This window comes from Dipteris shenzhenensis, chromosome 31, assembly GCF_047967505.1.
Source record: "Dipteris shenzhenensis isolate YYH24624 ecotype China chromosome 31, Dip_SZ_1.0, whole genome shotgun sequence".
In the NCBI taxonomy this organism is placed as follows: domain Eukaryota; kingdom Viridiplantae; phylum Streptophyta; class Polypodiopsida; order Gleicheniales; family Dipteridaceae; genus Dipteris; species Dipteris shenzhenensis.
This window is the reverse complement of record NC_141626.1, coordinates 7345502-7368315: the sequence shown is the minus strand read 5'-3', so window position 1 is coordinate 7368315 and position 22814 is coordinate 7345502. Positions and strand designations below refer to the sequence as shown.

The 22814-nt window shown below is 43.1% G+C and overlaps 1 protein-coding gene across 6 annotated transcripts in view; it reads left to right on the top strand.

Moving 5' to 3' along the window:
- Positions 1–22814, top strand: part of LOC147880972 (golgin Putative 1) — a 74182-nt gene that overhangs the window by 36765 nt on the left and 14603 nt on the right. For 5 of the 6 annotated variants that reach the window (XM_087369717.1, XM_087369715.1, XM_087369716.1 and 2 more), the window contains exons 11-14: positions 1763–1825; positions 1995–2093; positions 17610–17687; positions 17807–17875. In XM_087369717.1, the coding sequence (XP_087225843.1) occupies positions 1763–1825; positions 1995–2093; positions 17610–17687; positions 17807–17875 (309 nt within the window). The remainder of the gene's footprint in view (positions 1–1762; positions 1826–1994; positions 2094–17609; positions 17688–17806; positions 17876–22814) is intronic. The other variant, XM_087369714.1, reaches the window with a different exon arrangement.

The following is a 22814-nucleotide window of genomic DNA, read 5'->3' as shown; positions in this document are numbered from 1 at the left end:
ATTCTATTCTTTGGGACTAGCGAGTGAGACATTTTCTTTCTGAAGATCTCATGTTGTATATTGTAGAAACAAACCTGTTGGGTTTAGCTTGGTCACCTCCCCACGTGTGAGCCACCAAATGAGGAGGACATGGGGGAGGTGGACCATAAGCCTAGGAGAAATGCCACGTGGGCAGAGAGAGGGACTGCCATGGGGGCAAATCTGGGTAGGCATGCAGGGCTCCCACATGGGCAGCATGGAAGCCGTCAGAAGACTGTGACTAAGAGCCTGGAGCAGAGGACACACTGCAAGGATAGCCAACAGGGGCTGTCAGGGCCAAGTCAGAGGAATGCAAACAGTGCTGCATACCTGCGCAGCAAGCAGGAGCATTTTGGAGTGGATTGCTAGTTGGGGCAGGTAAAAAATGTGCAGCATACAGGTGTCAGGTGGAGTGCTGCCAGCAGGTCCCAGTGATTGGGCAGACACGTGTCGGGTCAGTCGGCAGACTGGTCGGGCAGGTTTCAGGAGCCTCCAGCCCCATATAAAGAACCCCATCCCTGGGCTCATCTGTCCCTCACAATAGGCTGTCCTCGAGAGCAGCAAGGAGGCCAGCATCTACTGTCCGTGGGCTAGAGATTGCACATCAGTCTGGAGCAGCAAAGAAGTCCACGCAACATGCAGTCCAGCTGCAGATCATCTGAAGGGTGAAGAGCAGTACACTGCAGCATAAAAAAACTGTTCAAGGAGCAAACTGTGCGTTCCTATTATCTGTCCACCGGGGCAGCAAGAACGCATGTTTGCGGGGCATCACTATGCAGCCCACTGAAGCTCTAGGAGAGCACGCAGGCTGAGAGTGTTTTGAAGGTGCCACGAGGAGGTAGGACAACAGTCTTGGAGTCATGGGGGTCCATGTATATGCAGCACCCTGCTGCTAGATGGTGACACACTATGCACACCCTTCATATACGGTCCATTTTTGGGACATTAAATGTCCATTGCTTCTACTCTCGTGAGCATTGTTCAATTTTGTAGGCACATGTATACATTAAGGAAATAAGTGTGATTCGAATTAGCACTGTGTGGTTTTGGGCATATGCTTTCATTATCTTTTGCTGCAGGGAGCATAGGCTATCTGTTTGGGACTATCTTGCTCTATTCATAATTCTTGTTGCAGTATCCTACAAACTTTCATGAATAGATTTTCAAGAGCTGCTCAAGTGCTTTGTGGTTTTTAAGGGGAACACCTTTTGTTGATATGTTCCTGTGACAGATGCAATCTATTCGCACTGAACCCAACAAGTTAATGTGTCTAATCATAGTCTATTTCTGCTGCTTTAGAATTCCAATCAATGTTCATGGCATTTGTGCTTTATGGTTTTTAAGGGGTACACCTTTTATTGATATGTTCCTGTGACAGATGCAATCTATTTCGCACTGAACCCAACAAGTTATTCTGCTGCTTTAGAATTCCAATCAATGTTTGAGTAATTTGTAAATAATGCTATTCATTTTAGAGGTTTGGTTGTATTCAGACATTTTCTGTAGGACTGCAACGTGTTCAAAACATAGTTTGAGGTCAGGTATAAACATATCGGGTATTTGTACTTATCAGTGTTGCTGCAATATGGGTACTCTCAGCACAGTTAGTACCTGGCTGGATTGCTCATTTTCTCAGACTCAATTGCCTGTGCATTATACATGTTTCTATAGCAGGTTTGAGCAATAAACAGTCTTATAATTTTGCCTGACAGTTACTTCTCTCGATAAATTTTGGATATTACAGAGAATAGTAGATGAACGGACTCAAAGAGCAGCTGAATTGGAGCAGAAATTGTCAACAGTGGAAGTAAGATTTCAATAACTTCATCAAATTTGTAATGATGGCTTGTAGTGCAAGCTTGTGGGATGTAAAAGCAAAATTATAACAAGAGGGTAATAGAGCTCCTCAATGTAGATGAATGCATTTGGATAAATAGGTGTATCATCTTGCCTTTGAAACTGTGCTGAATGTCCAGATAGACTGTGCAAGCTTGAATCAAGAAATTCAAGAGATGGAGGCAAGACTTCGCAGGGAGCAGAAGAGGCCACCCGAGGAAGCAGCTCAGGCTCTCCAGGTATGCTTACGGGTGTCAACATCAGTAGCTGTTTAAAGGGCCTCGATACCTGTTCTGACATTCCAAGATTATATGTCTGTCCATTGCAAGGAAGTAAGTGGTTTACATGTACACAAAGTCCATAGACAATAAAAGGCTCTAAATATAAGGGCTTTTCTTCCATCAAAGGACCCTCTCATTGCAAACTTTTATGGAGGAGGGGGAGCCCAACTCCCAGCATACATTGAAGGAGTGCATGCTATGCTCTGTTATTATTCTCTAGATGGAGTGTAGTCAATGCGTTTTGTGTAACATGTCTAGTCAATGTGATGTTTTTCCAAGGGGTTCCCATCACCTTTCTAGGATGCTGCATGCAAAACATGTCATGATTTTCTAAGTTCTTTACTTGTCAAGCTTACACACAAACTCAATTATGTGCCCAAGTAAGAAAGAGGCTAGCCAGGGTTCATGAGAGAAGTGCGGTGGGAGACGTGATTGTCATGAACACCTTTATTTATGCCTACCTTGAATTCATCATAAGTGCTGATAGGACACTTCTTGTGTATTCTTGTTTAGATTAGAAGGCTAGATTTGTCTTCTTTAAGTTAAAGGGTAATATATTCCAATAAAAAATGGCAAATAAACGATTACAGCAAAGGTGGGAGAGTAGTCTCCATCCCACAATCTCCACAAAAACTAAAAAACACAGAGGCGGAGAGAAACACTCGATCCACAACCTCTCAAAACCCAACTTAAAACCACTACTTCTGAAAGAGTGTTCAGAAATGTGAAGCCCCAACCACCTGTAAAATAGGGGACCCGGCTCTCTCCAGCGATGCAAGGTCTACTTGCTTTCCTCCGGTATGAACACACACGCCAAAATACAACTTGAGGGGGCAATAGAGGGTGCTTGGAACATCACACCATTTGGAGGGACAAGAGAGTGCCGAACACTGTCATGTACAAGAGAGGCCACCAAATCACAGACACGGAGCAAAGCGTCGTTACCGCAGGCGCAAACAAACTCCCACAAAGTTCAAGAACCCTTCCAATGCCTTGACAGGAATGGTGGTGCGTTCCAGAGCTGATGGGCAAAAGGGAAGAAGGAAGACCTGCTTCACGTTGACCTCCAACTAGCAGATCCCAGCCATAGGGGAAACTAAGGAGAGAAGGCGGAGGAGAGAGGGGGTGCTGAGCAGGAGACTCAGCACCGCCCCTGCTCGAAGTGCGGCTATGGTGCAGGATTGGAAGCTTTTGAGTGTGTACTCTACTGATCAGGTTGTTGTCTAGAGTTATCCTGTTGGTCCATTGTTGTGAATAATCAAGCAATCTTCCTTGTGGCCCCATGTTAGGTCAACCATAATCTTGGAAGCGTGTGGCTTGGTTACGGCGAGGCCAGAAACCAAGAGGGCTGGATAATGCTTGCATTAATGGGAGTTTAGACTATAGAGGGTTGGGATCTAGGGACAATCCTAGGCTAGGCAACAGAATGGGTGCAATGCGAAGGTCTAAAAGGGCATAGAGGTACTAAGGTCCATTATGGACACGTGGCACTCATAGGCTCCACATGACAAGCACTGTGTTTAGGGGAGGATTCAAGAGGCGGAGCTCTGAATGAAAGGAGGTTGAGACCTCGATGGGAAATTATGGGAGCTAGAGCTCATGAGATGAATCCACGGCTGGATGGTAATGTATTTGTAAGCCCTCTTTGCAAGTTATGTCACACTGGTATCAGAGCAATGTTTCGACTGGAACTATAGTGAATTGAATGAAATCAGTGCTCATAGGCTTCCGCCGATGGATTATTAGTCTTCATCACGCCTCGACTGAGGAAGCAGCAAGAGATTGAGTGGCTGACAACCTAAGGAGCCTGGAAATGAGCATGAAAGGGCACTAAATAGAGCATTGTCTTCTTCCCAGTTTGTGACCAGCAAGTATAGCACCAAGTAATTGCTCGTAAGCTACTTCTGAATAGGGCTGGAAATGATTTGCGACTTGCCTAACCAACTCAATAACAGTGTTCAACATTGTTTGGTTCCACGAGGTCAGTTTTGTGAGACACGAGCAGGCTGCAGTGTTAGGCACGTTCATAATTCAAGGTTGATCACAAATTGTTCTTGATCCAACCAGCAATCTTCATCCTCTTCATCATCAAAGCTGTGAGTTTGTTCCATCTTGCATATCATTGGAGTCACACAATGTCACAGTATTGAATGCTACGCTAGCAGTCAGCTAGATAATTTGGCCCTGTTAGACAATAAGGGGGTTCTAATTGTAGCTACTTTAGTACTTTTCTGTACATTTAGTAGTAACATTAGTTTTTTTATGAGGGCTTGCCACGTGGCACCCTTATTGTAATATCCCATAAGCAATTAGGTGCTCGCCCACTTTTTCTAAAACTATATAAGGGGCTTCAGCTGTACTTTCAGGGCATTCAACACTAATGCAATCACAATTCATTCCAGGAATGTTGGTATTTTTCTAAGCATCAGCTTGTTGGCTGCACATACAAGAACTTCTTCCCCTAGCTCCAAGCTAGCTAGATACATGGGAGCTGCTAAATCCCATGCCCTCTTAAGAGTGATCTATCCTACTTCCCTTTTCTGCCATTTCTGCTATACAGTTTCATAGTTTCCCTAAAACTAGTCACTGTTAGCAGCCTTGGTAGAAGCTATGTTTGAGTTGCTATCAGAGCCCTTTTCAAGGGATTTTGTGGTCAAATATCTATCATCTCACTCTAAAATTTGGAGCACCAGCTCTTGAGGCTTGGGCCTACCTCCCTGCAAAAATTTGTCAGGGACAGGGGTTTTATCTCCAGATTGACACGTGTCAGCCTCTGATTACCTCAAAATTCCAACCTGCTCCAATTTGCGTGATTTCAATATCATTGTGATCAAGCTGACTGATCAGACGCCCTAGAGAATTTCATTGAAATTCTAAGTTTTGAATGTAAATTGCTTAGGTATCAGTGGTGCAAGCAGGATCCTATTTCTGTAGCGATCTTGAGATTTGCTGATCCAAAAGATGATTTACTCACATACAGGGAGTTGCCTCAGCCATTGGAACAATTGTACCAGGTTTGACTCAAATCACAGCTCATTTGCCCCTATTTCTACCTTGAAATCTGTTTCCAGGTGGCGCAATTTAGGGATTCTTTGCTTACAGACCAAGGAATTTGGGGATTTTAATTCCTAACTGCAATTCCTACTCTACTCTATCCTGCTAATGCCTAAAAATTGGAGCATTTGTTGGAGAATTGAGCCCTAATTGAGCCAATTGTGCAAACTGTGCCAATTGTGTAACTGTCACGTGGACAGTGAATCTGCTACTGGTAGCTGGCGTCATTCTGTTCAGATAGTGTTTTCCAAACAGTGGCTCAGATAGTGTTTCTAAATCTCAAACACTGTGTTCTAAACAGGAGCTAAACAATGTTCCAAACAGTGAATTTACTGTTCAAATAGTGTTCTAAAGAGTTACAGACTTTCACTTCCAGTTGATTTGGATTATAAAGATGCCCTCAAGGATGCTTGGAAATTGGGAAAATTTGGTACACAGCTAAGGAAATATGCTTCTAATTCTAGGGAAGTCCAGCCCATAGTAGTCTGCTTGTCATTCTGATAGGAAATGTGGCCCTAAATTCAAGCTACCAAGGGATCTCAGACCCGAAATGGAGTATTATGAAGCTCAAATCAATGGGTCAGGCAGAGGCATTGGCCAGGCCAGTGATCATGATCATGTGCATGAGGAGACAAGTCCTTTAAGATCCTATAACCAATCACGTCCTAAGTCCCCTCACCTCAGGACCAAGCTTGATTTTGTGGGGGTATTTATTCTCTCAGCGTACCCTCAATCCTAGACAAAGAAGGTGGTTGGCTTTTGTACAAGGGTATGACTTTGATATTGAATATAAAAGAGGGAAAGAGAGTGTGGTAGCTGATGCTCTATCTAGATTGTGGTCATGTCAATGCCATGCACTCCCCTCTATCTATAAGGATTGGATTCATGATATCCAGGAAGAGTATTGGGAACATCCTGAGTCTGCTGCTGTTTTTATGGCCCTTCAGTATCCACATTGCATGGACTACCCACAGTCTGCCCTGAAGAATGGACTCCTATGGTACTAGGACAGAGTGTATTTGGTTCCTCATTCCTCCTCTAAGAATCTGATTTTGGCAAAAATGCATTGTTCTCCCATGGCAGGGCACATTGGGCTGGGAAAGACTTATGAGAAGGTGAAACATACTTTTTATTGGAAGGGGTTATGGAAGGATGTAGTGAATCATGTCAAGAGCTGTGAGCATTGTTAGCAAAACAGAACTGAAAACATTGATCCCGCAGGTCTCTTACACCACCCACCCCTTACCTATCCTGAGCATAAGTTGACACACATCAGCATTGGATTTCATTACTGGTCTGCCTACTACAGCAAAGGGATGGAACAATATTTTCATGGTTGTGGATAGGATAACCAAGATAGCCCACTTTATTCCTACCAAAACCACTTATACCTCGTCACAAGTGGCCAATGAATTTGTGGAGAGCATATTCAGGTTGCATGGTTTTCCACAGGAGAAAGTACGTGACAGGGATGAAAGTTTATGAATGGTTTTTGGAAGGATATTTTCTCACAAATAGGAACAAAATTGGCACCTAGCACAACGTACCATCCCAAATCAGATGGCCAAACTGAAGGGTTTAATAAGTGGGTGGAAGAGTACTTGAGGCACTTTTGCTTTGAAATACAGTCCTGGGATAGATGGTTGTGCCTGGCAGAATTCTGTTATAACTCTACAAGGCATACTTCTATTGGCATGTCTCCATTTGAGGCTTTGTATGGATGTCAGGCTCAGTAACCTTATATAATTTGAGACCAAATCCTTCTTAATTAGCATGTATGGATGAAGTGGACAAAATGCAAGCCATTTTACAGTTGGCCAAAGATAGTCTTCTCAAGGAAGAATCTCGAATGAAGGAGTATGCTGATCAGAAAAGAAGGCATGTTGAATTTCAGGAGGGAGGGTGGGTATATCTCAGACTGCACACGCATAGGTATGCCTCACTGAAAGGGAACACCGATACCAAGCTGGCTTACAGATTTTATGGCCCTTACAAAATTCTAAAAAGGGTTGGTGATTTAGCATATCAGTTGGACGTGCCTCCTTCCACCAAGATCCATGATGTATTCCATATATGCTTGCTTAAAAAATATGTGGGAGTAGGTATTACAACTGCAGCAGAAATGCATCCTATGGATGAATTTGGGCAAATAGAGTACATATCAGAAAAGATATTGGGCTTTAGAGACAGAATCCTCTGAAATAAGGTTTGGTGGAGTACTACATTAACATGGCAGCCTACGAACATTTTGCAGGAGTTTCCTTATCTCTTGAGCTAAGTTGGATCTCTTTCTACTGCTCCACATACTCCCCTCCAACCCTTAAGAAGTATAATTAGGCTCTTACTTGAAGCAGGTTTACGGGGTAAGGAAGTTAATCACTATATGTCATTTACTTATCACATCTGACATCCAAGGGAGGTTGCCAATGTCATCCATCAACAAATCAATGAGGGATAATCTGCCATGACATAGTCTCCCATGTTCTTGCATGCTGAGTGTGTTTCAGTGATAATCTGGACCACATTTTCAGTCCTGCCGCCTCTATTGCAGGCTGACTATGCGAATAAATAAAAGCACTTGCAATCATTTATAAAATACAAGTGTAAAGAAGTTTGCAGCATATGGAGGATAGATCTGAAATTGCAGCATGTACATTGTAGACTCTAGAGCCAAGTGAGTTTTTGTACATATTATTTTACCTGCGATTGGAAGGCCTCGTAGGGATACGTTGATGTTTCTTAAAAATGTGATGCCAGAGCGCAACATGAAGCCAAGATATTGATCATTTGTGCTTTCGCACATCAACCCATCCATGTAATACAATGGTACTACCATATGTCCTCCAAGCTCGTCCATAATCATATCCACTTGCCTAGCCAATTGTCTAGTAGGGTCTGAAGAAGCTGGCTGAAGAGGGCAACCTGCTGTGGCTGCCTTTGCATTTGTAGTAACAAATTTCTTATAGGCACCAGTTTGGGCAAGATTGAAAGCAAGATTGCACTGATAAGTTTCTCCTCCGCAATCTCTCCGCAATCTCTGCTTCCTATCATAGCTGAGGGCCCCAACTTTGCTGCAAAGTAGCATTGGGCGAAGGTAGACCGCATGCCTGCTTGGCGAGAGGCTCTCCTATGGTTGACATTGTGAGGCAGGCACCTCACTTACGCTTGTCCGAGAAGGGGTGAAGGTAGAAGGTGTAGAAGAGCTACTAGCCCCTCTCATTGTGCCAACTCCTCCCACGGAAGATGCATTCCTGTAGGGGTAGCACTCTCTCATACAGCGGGAGTTTAACCACAGCCACTGACACCACTACTTGAACTGGTGTCAGCCTCTACATGTGTAACCATAAGTACACCTTGTTACACCTTCAGCTTCTCTCTAGCCACAATAATGTCAGGCCTTCTGTGTGCAGACTGCGCATAACAGGCATGACTTCCCCATGAGCAAGAAAGATATTCTCAGAAACATGAGCACACATCTTAGCCCCTTCCTCCATACCATAGAAGCTAAGCACAATCCGAAGACAGGAAATGCAACTTCCTTGGATAAAAGACAGACCTTGGTTAAGGCAAGTTTGATATACTGCTCTAGGAAGGGTATTCTTGCAGACAATGGATATGTGAAAGATCTTCAAGGATATTAGAGATTATGCATCAACTTTTTATATCGTTGCAGGATTATGGACTTGCATTTAGTGGATCCATGCTAGTGGTAGGAAACTTTTTGGCTTCATGAAGCATCTACATCTATCTATATGTAAGTACGTATGCGTGTCACCACAATGTAAATATCCTAAGTCAAAGTACAGTTGACCATTTATTTGATCATAATTAAAGAGTTTTATATGTGTTAATTATGGTCAAAGAGTTATTTTAATGGTCAAAGATACTTGACTCTAGTCAAGTAAACCTGACTGCGGTCAGAGAGTGTTGACTTCGGTCAACAAGACTTGGCATGCGCCAAGAGGGTTAACCCCGGTTAACCAAGATGTGCCAACTTCGGTTGGAGAGACTTGGCTATAATTAAGGCGCCTTGACCTTTGGTCAAAGCTCTTTAATTATAATCAAGAGTGTTGACTCCGGTCAACCAGAGAATATATATATATTTATTTGTATATATATTTGTTTAGATGTGCACATGTGTTCAGTGGGGACGCCCACCGTGACTAGGATTAGTCCACAGTGTGTTATTTGCATGCAAAGCGCTAACAATTAATGGGTGCCATGGTGGTGCGCTTTAATTAATTGTTGCAGGTACTAGGAAGGATTATTTTTCCTAAGCGTAATGGGAGCCTGACAAGCATCTAGGAAGCGGTTCGGGTGACCGAGAGCTTTGAAGACCCCAGAATGGCCCTTAGTGGCATGTAATAGGATTTAGTTTAGATTTTAGACAAGTGGCATGTTGCCAATTTGAATGGAGCTTGAAGCTCTTGTAAGAGAAGGAATTATTCACGTTTTTGAGGAGAGAGTACCGAACAGCTCTACGCTGAACTTTTGTAACAGATTCTCTTCAAGTAATAAAATACCTTCGGGGGGGTCCAGCCCGACATGTTGTCCTGGGCCCTAGTGTCTCTGTTGAGAGAGGGAGAGAGGGAGAGCCAGTAAGAGTGTCTCTGCTGTCTTTTACGAAGGAGGTTCATATTGAATCAAAGAAAAAATTGCTGTCTGTCAAAGAGCGCGTGGGATTTCAGTCTGGTTTCATCGTCAGTCTGGTTTCAATTGGTATCAGAGCATGGCTTCACAGTTTCCTAAAACTGTGACTATCCAAGAGACAAAGAGAGAGAAAGCATAGACCCACCGTGACCTTGCATAGTACGGGGTAAGCGTGACGTGCAGGCGCAAGTGTACATGAGCAAAGGAGGTAGTCGCCAAATTGACGAGGCCTATTACGACAACGACGCATAGCCTGTTGGCGAAGGCAAAGTGTGGTGATTAAGCGTCTGCAAACAGAAAAGCTGGGCGAGAACTGGAAAGCTTGAGCGAATCTGGTTTCAGTAGCACAAGCGATCAACGCAAGCACTAGTCACGGGATTTTATTCGGAGGTCTCGTCGTGAGATCGCATGGAGCTTCCGATGCTATGCGTCAAGTTGCGAGTATAGATTATCAGTCTGATGTAGATTCGTCATATATGGTCAGGCGTGGAGAAGGTGCAAAGCAGCGGACTCTGTAGACGGAGACTTTTGCCGGATTTCGTATTCGTGCGACGCTGACGGATGTGCGTGACGACCTTGGATTTTGCCAGCCAAGGTTTAACCTTAGGCTTACGTGGCAGCCAGCAGGGCAGATGATGTGGCACAGGAGTACATGTGGCATCCAGATCAGGTAACTGATGTGGCAGACAGCTCAGCAGATGACGTGGCAAGACACGTGGCAGGCTGATGTGGCCAACCAGTGGTTAAGTTTAACTCTGGTTAGTTAACCCTGGCCAGAGGTCTAATTAGCTTCACCCAACCAGACTAGTTTAGTCACTGTAACCAGACTGTGACTAGTCCAGTTAGTCTAGTTGCAGACTAACCAGACCTTCTAAACCAGTCAGTCTGGTTAAAGTAACTAGCTAGTTACTCCATCTGGTTACTGTTCTGTTATTAAAAAAAAAAAAAAAAAAAGAACAGTTGTAGAGACTGTTTCTGCTAGTAATTTTCATCTGTTTGTCAGACTTTTACTGCCAGAAAAGCAGCAGAAAAACAGAGAAAGCAGAGAAAACAGAGAAAGTAGATCTCTACTGTCAGAAAACAGCAGAAAAACAGAGGAATCAGAGATTTGCAGAAAAAGAGTATGCATGCCTTTGAGCAGTAGAAAGAGGGAAAAACAGATGCCTTTTGAAGCCATCTGCAGCAGCCAGAAAAGGGCAATATAGTTGTTGATGCTTTGGCAACTGTGTGGGTTTATGCCTTGAACTGATAGCCAGTACTGGCATAGATTGTGAATGCAAAACACCTCTTGTTGAGGTACATTTTCTGTGGGAAAAGCAAAGGTAGTGTGCATCAGTTACCTGCACAGTGTGAGAAATCTGCAGATCTCAGAATATGGATCAATCACCTATCCAGTGGGATTCACAAGATAGGGATGCACATCCAGGACAGAGAAATGTGCCGCAAACTCAACAAGAATTTGAACAGATGGTACGCACTCGTATACAAGAGCTGGAAAATCTCAAAAGGGATCCCAGGGCTCAGCATTTGTTTCAAGCAGAAGCTATGCCTAATCCAGTATATGACGTGCCAATGCCAGAGGCACACTCTCGTGTACAGCCTGAGAGAGAGATCTCATAGATCTCATAGGAGACGGTCCCATAGTAAAAAGAGATCGAGGCATCATCACCGATCTCCTAGTCCATCACCGTCTACCTCCAGTTCGACTTCTGTATCTTCTTCTTCCTTATCAGATAAACCCTCTAGGAAAAGAAGAAAACACAAGAAGTCTAGGAAGAGAAAGTCTTCCAAAGAGACCAAGGAATTTAAAGAGGGAGGAAAATCTGTCAAGTTTATGACCTACAATGGACAGTATGTTCATACAGACAAAGCATTGCAGTTTATCAGACAGTTTGATGCTGCATTCGGTACAGAAAAATTTTCAGAATCCTCCAAGTTAAGAATGGTCAGTTTACACTTGACAGCAACGGCTAGTGCATGGTGGAGTGCACAGACCACAGATGGGTCAGCCCCAAGGAAGTGGAAGGACTTCAAGAAAGCCTTCTACCAGCAGTTTATGCCTAAACAGTTTAGAGACCATGTTCTTCAAGACTGGGACAGCTTGCACATGGATGCAGGAGATACAGTGGATGGGTACAACCAAAAGTTTTGGGATGCTTATTTGCAGGTTGCACCTTTCAAAAAGATCTCCAAAGGCACCCAAATGAGGAAGTACAGAGCAGGTCTCACTCCAAGAATTCAAGCAGTAGTGAATGCTTTAGGGGCAAAGAATAATCAAGATCTTATGCATTCAGCTTCAATAGCGAGTCTTGTGCCGCTACAAGATCCATCTACAGTGCCATCCTTGCATGCAGGACGTGCTGATAAAAAGAAAACTGATTTTTCAAAATCTGAAAAGAAAGAGTACCCCAAGGTTGAAAAGAAAGGGTTTCAGCCTCAGAAGCCGAGGGGTACTCAGTTTTCAAAGATTTATAAGGGCAAATCTCTATTCACCTCTGAACAGATAGCGGAATTCCGTAGAGACGGGAAATGCTTCAGGTGCGGTAAAGAGGGGCATGTGGCTGCCCAGTGCTCAGAAAAGCCTTCAACATCGAAGGGAAAAGAGGCATAGAAGCCACGAGGACCGCAAAAGCCAATGGCGGGGGGAATTCCTGATATACTGGGTCATGCTTTGAACCCAGAAGAACGAGAATTGCTGCTATCATGGGGCAAAGTTAGAGACCAGCAAGTGCTAATTTTATTTGATCCAGGGGCTACTGATAATTTCATATCAGAGGATCTAGACCTGAGGCTGGGAATAAAGACGGAAGAGTTAGGCAGGGCTTTGGATGCCGATCAAATGTTTTGTGGGAATCCTGTGCTAGTTACTCCCTTGATAGGGAAGCTCCGTCTTCATGTTCAGAGTTATGTGGATCAGGAAGACTTCTTCATTTCTCCACCGAAACATTATGATGTAGTTTTGGGGATGCCTTGGTTTCACCGCAAGGCAGTGAAGTTGACTCTTCCTGAAAGAGCGTTGGAGTTTGTGCATAGGGGGAAAAATCAGCGTTTAATTGCCAGGAATAAAGGGGACACTATCCCCATTGTATCTGATGTTTCATGCGGTAAAGCAATAAAGTCTGCAATTTCTGCGTACATGGTTTTTGTAAAAGAAAAAGAGAATGATATGCATGCTGAAATGAATGATGCAGACAAAGATAAGTTTCAGTTTCTTGTAAACTTTAAAGATTGCTTTTCTGATGTTTTGCCAGGGGAGTTACCCCCAGAGAGACCAGAAGATCATCAGATAGAGTTAATGCCTGGTAGTGAGCCACCAAACAGACCCCCTTATAGAGTCAGTGCGACTCAGAGAGAGGAGATTATGGCTCAGGTACAGGACTTGCTGTCCAAAGGGTTGATTCAGCCCAGCTCGTCTCCTTTTTGTTCCCCTGTACTGTTAGTACAGAAGAAAGATGGTTCATTCCGTATGTGCGTCGATTATCGCGCACTGAACAAAATGACCATCAAGAATAGATTCCCTATTCCGCGCATTGATGATGTCCTGGATCAGTTAAATGGAGCTTCAGTTTTCAGCAGGGTAGACTTAAAGAGTGGCTACCACCAAGTGAGGATACAGCCTCAGGATGTGCACAAGACAGCATTCTGCACTACATTCGGGTTGTATGAATACTTAGTGATGCCTTTTGGGTTGACAAATGCTCCAGCCACATTCAATAGAATGATGGATCGCATCTTCCGGAAGTACATGCATTTTACGGGTACTTTCTTTGATGATATCTTAGTTTTCTCTAAGACAGAGGAAGACCACAGAGAACATCTTGCTATAGTGTTTCAAGAGCTGAGAAATCATCAGCTCTATGCAAACAGCAAGAAAAGTGAGTTCTTCTTGGAAGAAATCCACTATCTGGGGCATATAATATCCAAGAATGGGATACAAATGGATCCAGCGAAGATCCGTGCCATTCAGGAATGGCCAGAGCTGAAAACTGTGCATGAAGTTCGAAGCTTCTTAGGCCTGTGTTCTTACTACAGAAGGTTTATCAGACATTTTGCTGATATCGCAGCTCCATTACATGACCTCACTAAGAAAAATGCAGCCTTCACATGGGGATTATCACAGAAGAAAGCATTCAATACACTCAAGGAGAAGTTGACTATAGAGCCTATTCTGGTAGTCCCGGATCTTTATCAGTCTTTTGATGTGGATTGCGATGCTTGTGGAGAATGTGTTGGGGCTGCATTGCATCAGAATGGTCATGTAGTAGCCTATGAAAGCAGGCGACTTCGGGATGCGGAAAGATATTTAGGAATCTATGAGAAAGAGTTATTGGCTGTAATTCATGCCATCCATACATGGAAACACTATCTTTTGGGTGCAGATTTTACTGTCAAAACAGATCACCAAAGTCTGAGATACTTTTTGACTTAGACCAAGCTTTCCGAGAAGCATATGAAATGGGCAAATATGCTGTCAATGTATCATTTTCAGATCGTCCATACTCCAGGAATTCGGAACAGAGTGGCATATGCCTTGTCCCGAAGACCCCAGGTCAATAATGTAACTATTGCTTATCATCAGGACCTGGAAGGCATGAGGGAACAATATGCTCATGATTCTGATTTTGGTGAAATTTTACAGCAAATGCAAGAGGGGCAATCCACCAGTCACTATTCCCTGAAAGATGGGTATTTAATGAAAGATGATTGCCTATGCATCACCCAGGAGATGAGGAAAAAGATTTTGGGGGAATGCCATGCACCTCCCTATGCTGGACATAGAGGAATTACAACAACAACTCTAGCACTAGAGAGGTATTTCTTTTGGCCAGGAATGCGGAAAGATATACATCAGTTTGTTACTGAATGCCTTACGTGTCAGAAAATGAAGTATGATAGACGGAAGGCACCTGGCCTACTTATGCCTCTTCCCGTGCCTCAGGCACCATGGGAAAGTATTACAATGGACTTTATTTTTGATTTGCCGAGATCAAAGTCAGGGAATGATGGGATTTGGACTATCATAGATAGATTCAGCAAGCAAGCTCATTTCATTCCGGTTCGCAAAACCATAAAGGCAGATCATATGGCTAAGCTGTTCATGGCACAAATTTTTAAACATCATGGTATGCCTAAGTCCATTGTTAGTGATCGAGATCCCAGAATGACCAGTCTATTCTGGAGAGCTTTATTTGATAACATGGGGACGAATCTGAATTTTTCTTCTTCTTTCCATCCCCAGACAGATGGTCAAAGTGAAGTAGCAAATTCTACAATTTTGGATATGCTGAAATGCTACGTGGGTGACCAAAGTTCAGACTGGGAAAAGTACCTACCGTTAGTAGAGTTTGCTTACAACAATACAGTACATAGCTCTACAGGGAAAGCCCCTTTTGAAGTCATATATGGGAAGGTGATTTTGCCACCTATACTGAGGACCAAAGATGAAATATTTGCAGCTGATCAGTTTGTGAGAGACCTCCAGACAGCTTACAGCCAAGTCCGGACAGAAATTGAAAGGTCTCAAGAGAAACATAAAAGAGCTGCAGATAAGCATAGGAGACAGTTAGATCTCAAGGAAGGGGACTGGGTACTTTTGAGGTTTGAAAAAGCTAGGCTCCGCAAGTTTAAAGGCAAACACAAAGTGTATGCAAAATTATCTCCTAGATACTATGGCCCTTTTAGGGTTACAGAAAGAATAAATGAGGTTGCATACAGATTAGCATTGCCAGAGCATTGGAGGATTCACAATGCATTCCATGTGAGTCTTCTAAAGAAATTTCAGGGACCAGAGCCTACAGAACCAGTATCAGAAGATCCACCAGAAGTGGATGAGCTGGAGGAAGTCCTTCAGCCAGAGCAAATTGTGTACCATATTGTACGTAAAGGCCCTCAGGGTAAGGAGTTTTACAGGTATCTTGTAAAATTCAAGAATTATACGGCATTAGATGCCAAGTGGATGGACGAAGATATGTTATCCGATTATCCACAGCTTTTGGATGTTTACAAGGAAGCTTTTCAGTTGAGGTCAACTGAATAGAAGCCGAGGGGATGTCACCACAATGTAAATATCCTAAGTCAAAGTACAATTGACCATTTATTTGATCATAATTAAAGAGTTTTATATGTGTTAATTATGGTCAAAGAGTTATTTAATGGTCATAGATACTTGACTCTAGTCAAGTAAACCTGACTGCGGTCAGAGAGTGTTGACTTCGGTCAACAAGACTTGGCATGCGCCAAGAGGGTTAACCCCGGTTAATCAAGATGTGCCAACTTCGGTTGGAGAGACTTGGCTATAATTAAGGCGCCTTGACCTTTGGTCAAAGCTCTTTAATTATAATCAAGAGTGTTGACTCCGGTCAACCAGAGAATATATATATATTTATTTGTATATATATTTGTTTAGATGTGCACATGTGTTCAGTGGGGACGCCCACCGTGACTAGGATTAGTCCACAGTGTGTTATTTGCATGCAAAGCGCTAACAATTAATGGGTGCCATGGTGGTGCGCTTTAATTAATTGTTGCAGGTACTAGGAAGGATTATTTTTCCTAAGCGTAATGGGAGCCTGACAAGCATCTAGGAAGCGGTTCGGGTGACCGAGAGCTTTGAAGACCCCAGAATGGCCCTTAGTGGCATGTAATAGGATTTAGTTTAGATTTTAGACAAGTGGCATGTTGCTAATTTGAATGGAGCTTGAAGCTCTTGTAAGAGAAGGAATTATTCACGTTTTTGAGGAGAGAGTACCGAACAGCTCTACGCTGAACTTTTGTAACAGATTCTCTTCAAGTAATAAAATACCTTCGGGGGGGTCCAGCCCGACATGTTGTCCTGGGCCCTAGTGTCTCTGTTGAGAGAGGGAGAGAGGGAGAGACAGTAAGAGTGTCTCTGCTGTCTTTTACGAAGGAGGTTCATAGTGAATCAAAGAAAAAATTGCTGTCTGTCAAAGAGCGTGTGGGATTTCAGTCTGGTTTCATCGTCAGTCTGGTTTCAATGCGTATATTTTATACTATATATATGTGTGTGTGTGTTGGGGGGGGTGTGTATAGACACGTTCCATATATATATCGGCGGGTTAATCTATCAGCATACAATGGCTGTATTCTCTGGAGACCACCATATAGGATTCAGGACAGCTAAACAAAATACTTAAAAATTGGAAAACCAAGTTGGCATTGTCTCCTCCAGTCCTTGCTGCCAGTCCTTTAGGCTGATGCATTCTCCAGGTTGACAAATGCCCTCTTGTCCTGTTCCACCATGTGCACTGGCCATTTTAGCCAAGTAGGAGCTGAACAGGCTCTTTTTAATTCCAGAGAAGTGGGAGTATTGAACTTTAAACTTCTATTTGGCTCTTCTCTGGTCCTTTATAACATGTTTGTCGATGAAAGAGTTAAGAATTCGGTTCAGGCTTTGGCTTAGGAGTGAGATAGTGATCTGGCAATTTGGCTATGTACTACTCGTTTTTAAATCATTTAGTGTGAAAGTTTGTGGGAGTTATAATACTTCCGTTGATGTAAACATATATGTACATAAGCAGACATGCATGTGCATAGCTTTGTGTTTGATAGATACTTTTTCCTTTAACACTGGTTGAATATGCAATCGAGGAATGGCTTCAGTGGTGGATACTCCATGGCCACATTGTTCTGATAAAATTTCTTTTTCCTTTAATGAGTTTGCGCAGCTAGTAGACAAGTCATCAGCATTGAGCATTGCTATCATTTTAGTATATTAAAGTAGCAATGATCTTATAACTTGGATGTCCAAAGCTTCAGGCCTGGCGGGAAGATGCTGACCGAGCTCACAGTGCTCAGAGAGAAGCGGAAGGGAGGCTTTCAGCAATGGAGGTGTGTACTGAGTGACAAGAATTGGCCTTTAGTTACAGTACTCTTGCAAATGGCTCTTGTTTTTAGAAGTTACTAGCTTTGATACATAGAAATTGTAAGTGTTAGTCATGATTATTCAGGCCGAGAATCAAAAACTCAGAGTGGAGCTGGCGCGTCTGAAGCGTGATGCTGAAAACTTTTCAAAACAGGTGGTAGTTCACATCCATAATCCTTTCTGGCTTAAAGCTGTTGCTATTTTTATGGATTTAGTGGACCCGATACTGACAAAGAGCTTGCTGTATTGCTTGTCTTTATTTAAAATTTTGTTCCCATTTAGTCATGCTGTTCTTAGAGTGAGAGATGTTTGATTTACAATACTAGCTAGCTCTTGAACAGAAGTACAAGTATTTACTTGAATGAATAGTTTTTCCCTGGTATGAACAGTTTCCACACCTTAATTTGGCTGTGTGTGTCCTCTGTTAAGACTATCTTGTTTGTGATTTTGATCCCCATCCTGATATCTCATTGTTGCTAAGCCATTGGTGCCCGAGTAATGTGAATCATATTTGTCCAACCATGAATGATGCAATAGGTACTTTTTTGCTCAAGTAGAGGGATTACTCACTGTTAATAGCAATCCAGGCTAGGGATTCTATTTCTGTGTCTTGCAGTTTGGTATTGCATTTGAATTGTGTGTGCACCAGGTTCTTTCATGCCTGTTTTGCAGATAGAGCATTGGTATTTTTTACAGAGATGCATGAGAGTGTTAAGAGGGGCTTGCTGGAGGTTGAGGGGCTGTACATGGAAATGTGCGATATTTGGGCTACAAAGTTATCTTGGTTTGTGAGGAGCATGCCAAGGGCTGAGGATTAGGTGGAGTGGCATGCCTATAGTTTACAACCTGCAGTGGATCCTTGGTTGGAAAGGCTGATGAGCTCGCAAAATATGTGTGGATCAAGACTACCCAGGGATCTCTTTATTGCAGTACGTTTTTTCCTCCCACCAGGTCAGACTATTCATTGCTGTACTGTTGGAAGGAAGATTCACAGCCAAAATGGAAGATTTGCAATACAAGTTGTAGGACTTCACGGGTGACTCAGTATCATGCCTAACAGTGAGTGCCCTGAGTTGTCTTATACATATATGGCCATGGGGCAGTGATCACGTCATCTGGGTACCTCTTTCTTTAGTTTGGGGAAGCCTCTAACCTTCTCAATCTACACTGGATGCAGGAGTGTGAGGATTTCTTGTAATGTGGTTGACTAAATTGTCGGGCAATCTTCATTTATCCCATCCATTTCTGATATCTTTGTCCCACCATGTCACGGGGGCGTGAAATTCTAAGTACTTTAATGTACTACAAGACTGTGACAACCTTGGTTTTAAAAGTCTAAGCGTGGGGTTAATAATGTGTAATTAAACGTGGCATGGTGCCTAGCACATAAGCGTAATTAATCCCTAGGCCCAAAGGCATTCCAAGGAATTAAAAGAGTGGTTGTTGGGAAATGATGATGTGGCATTTTTAATGGGCCCCCTAGAGGGCCATGTACCTTCAGTGGCCCCCCTAGAGTTCCAGGTGGCTCTAGTGCCTTCTACATGCTCCTTTGCCATTCCTGGACCTTCCTGGGCCTTCTAAACTTCACAAGTGTGGTTTTCTCTCTCATCTTCTCCCTTTGTTGAGATTTTGGACTGGTTTTTCAGCCTCCTTCAGTGGCCCCCCTAGAGTTCCAGGTGGCTCTAGTGCCTTCTACATGCTCCTTTGCCATTCCTGGACCTTCCTGGGCCTTCTACACTTCACAAGTGTGGTTTTCTCTCTCATCTTCTCCCTTTGTTGAGATTTTGGACTGGTTTTTCAGCCTCCTTCAGCTGAATTCTGTTTTTCTTCATAACTCCTCACCCGTTTGGATTCCTCGGCTTCCGTTTGGCCCGATGGCTTCCCCTCTGCCTCCCCTTCGCAGTGATATGCTTTTCCCTCCATGCGTTTGGTAGAACGGGCAGAGTTGAGCACTTCTTTTGTTGGCCGAATTTGCAAAAGTGGCTTTTTTTGGACCTTTTTGCTTCTACAGCCTCCTGGGCCTCTCCTCTTGCAAAGCTACAGCTTTCTGTTGAATTTCGAGTGGTCCCATGCGTTGGTTGACTGGTTTTTCTCAGTTTTGGAGGACTTTCCGACGATGAAACTTCTCCAAAACCTTCTCAATGCATTCATTTCTGAAGCACGCTTCTTTTGAGCCCAAGAACTCCCACTTCTTCGCGACAGAAGTGCTTCTTTTCGCATTTTTCAGTGGAATTCTTGCTGGTCGGCTCTTGTAAATGCTCTTTCTTCATGCCTTTGCACTCCTCTTTGGCTGAGAATGCAATTGGGCATTGGCCACTATGTCCTCTTGGCGATTGAGAACTTGATTCGAGTTTTCAGGGCTTGGTGAGTTGTGATTTTTCTGCTGCAATTTCTTTTTGCCATAAGCTATTGGTTGGCCTCGTGTGCCGCCTCTTTCTAGGTTCACAGGTGCCCAGGCAGTGCTACATGAGTCATTCTTTGGTTGGGTACTTTGCTGATTTTATTTTGGAGCTTTGAAAAGCTTTGTGAATGCCATTTGGAAGCCACTCAAAGAGAGTGCAGCTGGGGTGCAGTGTGATTGCATTTGGACAGCCAATGGAATTGCACTCGGAAAAGGGAATGCCTTTGGATTGAGCCTATGGGTTAAGTGCACTTATGTGATGGTGTTCTATGCTTGAAAGCCTTGCGAAGGCTCAATGAATTGGGGTTGCGTGCTCAGTTGCAGGGAAGGTCTCCAAGATGCAACTTGTAATTATTTCACTGTGAAATATAAAGAAATACTGAAAGGGGCGCCACGGTGTTTGGGGCCAATCGGGTGCACTTGTCTATGTTTGTTGAGCAGGGGCATTCTAGCCTCCATCCCTTTTTTAGTGGTTTTGTTTGTGAACAAATGGGTAAATGCCAAATGGTGATCATGCAATGGTTAATGGTTGTGATATATGCTTTGTGAGCTGTAAATAAGTGCTGAAGTGATTAAAGGTTTAGTTCCACTGCCCTCTGAGTGATTAGAGGCTGGTTTCATTGGTACCCCTCTCTTGAAACAGCAAACCACAGTTTGCTGCTCCAAAACACAGGAGCGAGCATGAAATATACCATGAAAGAGTATACAAGAAAGTATAGCTATAGTATACAAAGACAGTGAAAATATGCATCCATCCATATACACTGCTATGTGATCTTCGGCGATCAATAGTCAAGATGCGTCAATATCATGAAGTCTCACAGCAGAAATACTGTCAGCTCAGTATCTCGGATGAAACATACAGTGTCATCAAGCGACCTCATGAAATCATGGTGAGCCCGTCTATACTGAGGGAGTGGAGGTGCTACCCTCCTCTCGAATACCAGGTAATGCTCCAGACGCTCGCTCTGTTGAACTACCTGTAGGAGCCTGGTCGGCTCAAACTGGAAAGCATCAAGGTAAAGTTGCAATATCCCAGGTGAATGTGACAGTTCACCTTCCTCTATCTATTTCACATCAAGTGATGGGTAAGTTTGAAATTTTACCAAGTAGCGAGAGATAACTTTACCCTTGAGCTTTCTATCTCTGTGTGCCAGAATTTGCTTTGGGACCAAAAGTTCATCTTGTTCTCCCACTTCAGGCTGTATCTCATCAGGTAAATCCTCGAGAACATCTCCATGATATTGCTTTAACAAGCTCACATGAAAGGCATTATGTATCTTCCAATGCGGAGGTAACTTCAGCTTGTAAGCTACCTTGTTTATCTTTTCAAAAACCTGGAAAAGACCATAGTAACGCATGTTCAGCTTTGTGTACAACCTTTCCTTGCCTTTCTTATTTTTCAGCCTTGCCTTTTGAAAACGCAGCAAAACCCAATCACCTTCTATGAATACCAATTCCGTGCGGTGCTTATCTCCTGCTCTTTTCTACTTATCTTGATTGATCTTCTTGTAAGCCTCTTCAAGGCTTTCCACAAAACGATCAGCTTCGAAGATTTTCTCTTTTGTATGCAAAATGGGAGGTATCTTTTCTCTTTTGTATGCAAAATGGGAGGTATCTTCCTGGCACCTTTCACTATTTCAAAAGGTGCTTTACGTGTGGATGTGTGCACCGTATTGTAAGCATATTGTAATGCTCCCATTTGATGACGAAAAATTCAGCGTAGTGTCCATATTTTCAAACAGTCCTCTCCAAAAGAGGCTGGTCATCCTCAGATCTCTATCACTGATTATGGATTGAGGCATCCCATGATACTTGAAGACATGCTGCAGAAACAATTTGGCCATTTGATCTGCTGTAATTTTCTTTCTTACTGGCACAAAGTGGGCTTGTTTGCTAACCCTGTAAATTATCGTCCACAATCCATCATGTCCAGTAGGAGTACATGGAAGATCAAACACAAAATCCATAGCTATGCTTTGCCATGGTCTATCTGGAATTGGCGAAGGGTGTAACAACCCAGGTACCTTCTGCCTATCAAACTTTACTTTTTGACAAACCATGCATGTTCTCACATATTCTTCTACATCTTTCCTCAAAGATGGCCAATAAAAGTATTGCTCCATTGTTGTAATTGTTGCTGTAATTCCCCGATGTCCTGCATATGGAGGAGCATGACTTTCCATTATGACTTTGTGTCGCATCTGATCAGTGACACAGAGTCGTCCATGCATCAAAATGAAACCCTCTTTCAACATATAGTGATCACGTCTTTGACCATCAGAAAGTTGATCATAAATAGTTGAAAAATCAGCATCATTAACATACCGATCTTTCATCACATCTAACACATTGTTGTAAGCAATGCTCACTCCTGAAACACTGGGTTTCTTGGAGACTGCTTTAGGCTGTGATTTCCTGGAAGTGCATCAGCCACGGCATTTTTCTTACCCGGCACATGTACAATTTGAAAACGAAACATTGAGAGGAAGTTAGCCCATCTCATGTGCTTTTCAGATAATTTTCTTTGCGTAAGAAAATATCTAAGTGACTGATGATCTGTCTGCACATAAAAATTAGCTCCAAGAAGGTAATGTTTCCATGTGGTCAAAGCATGTATCACTACTAACATTTCCTTCTCGTATGTCTGCAAGTACAATTCAGCATCTTTGAGAACTCCACTCTCATATGC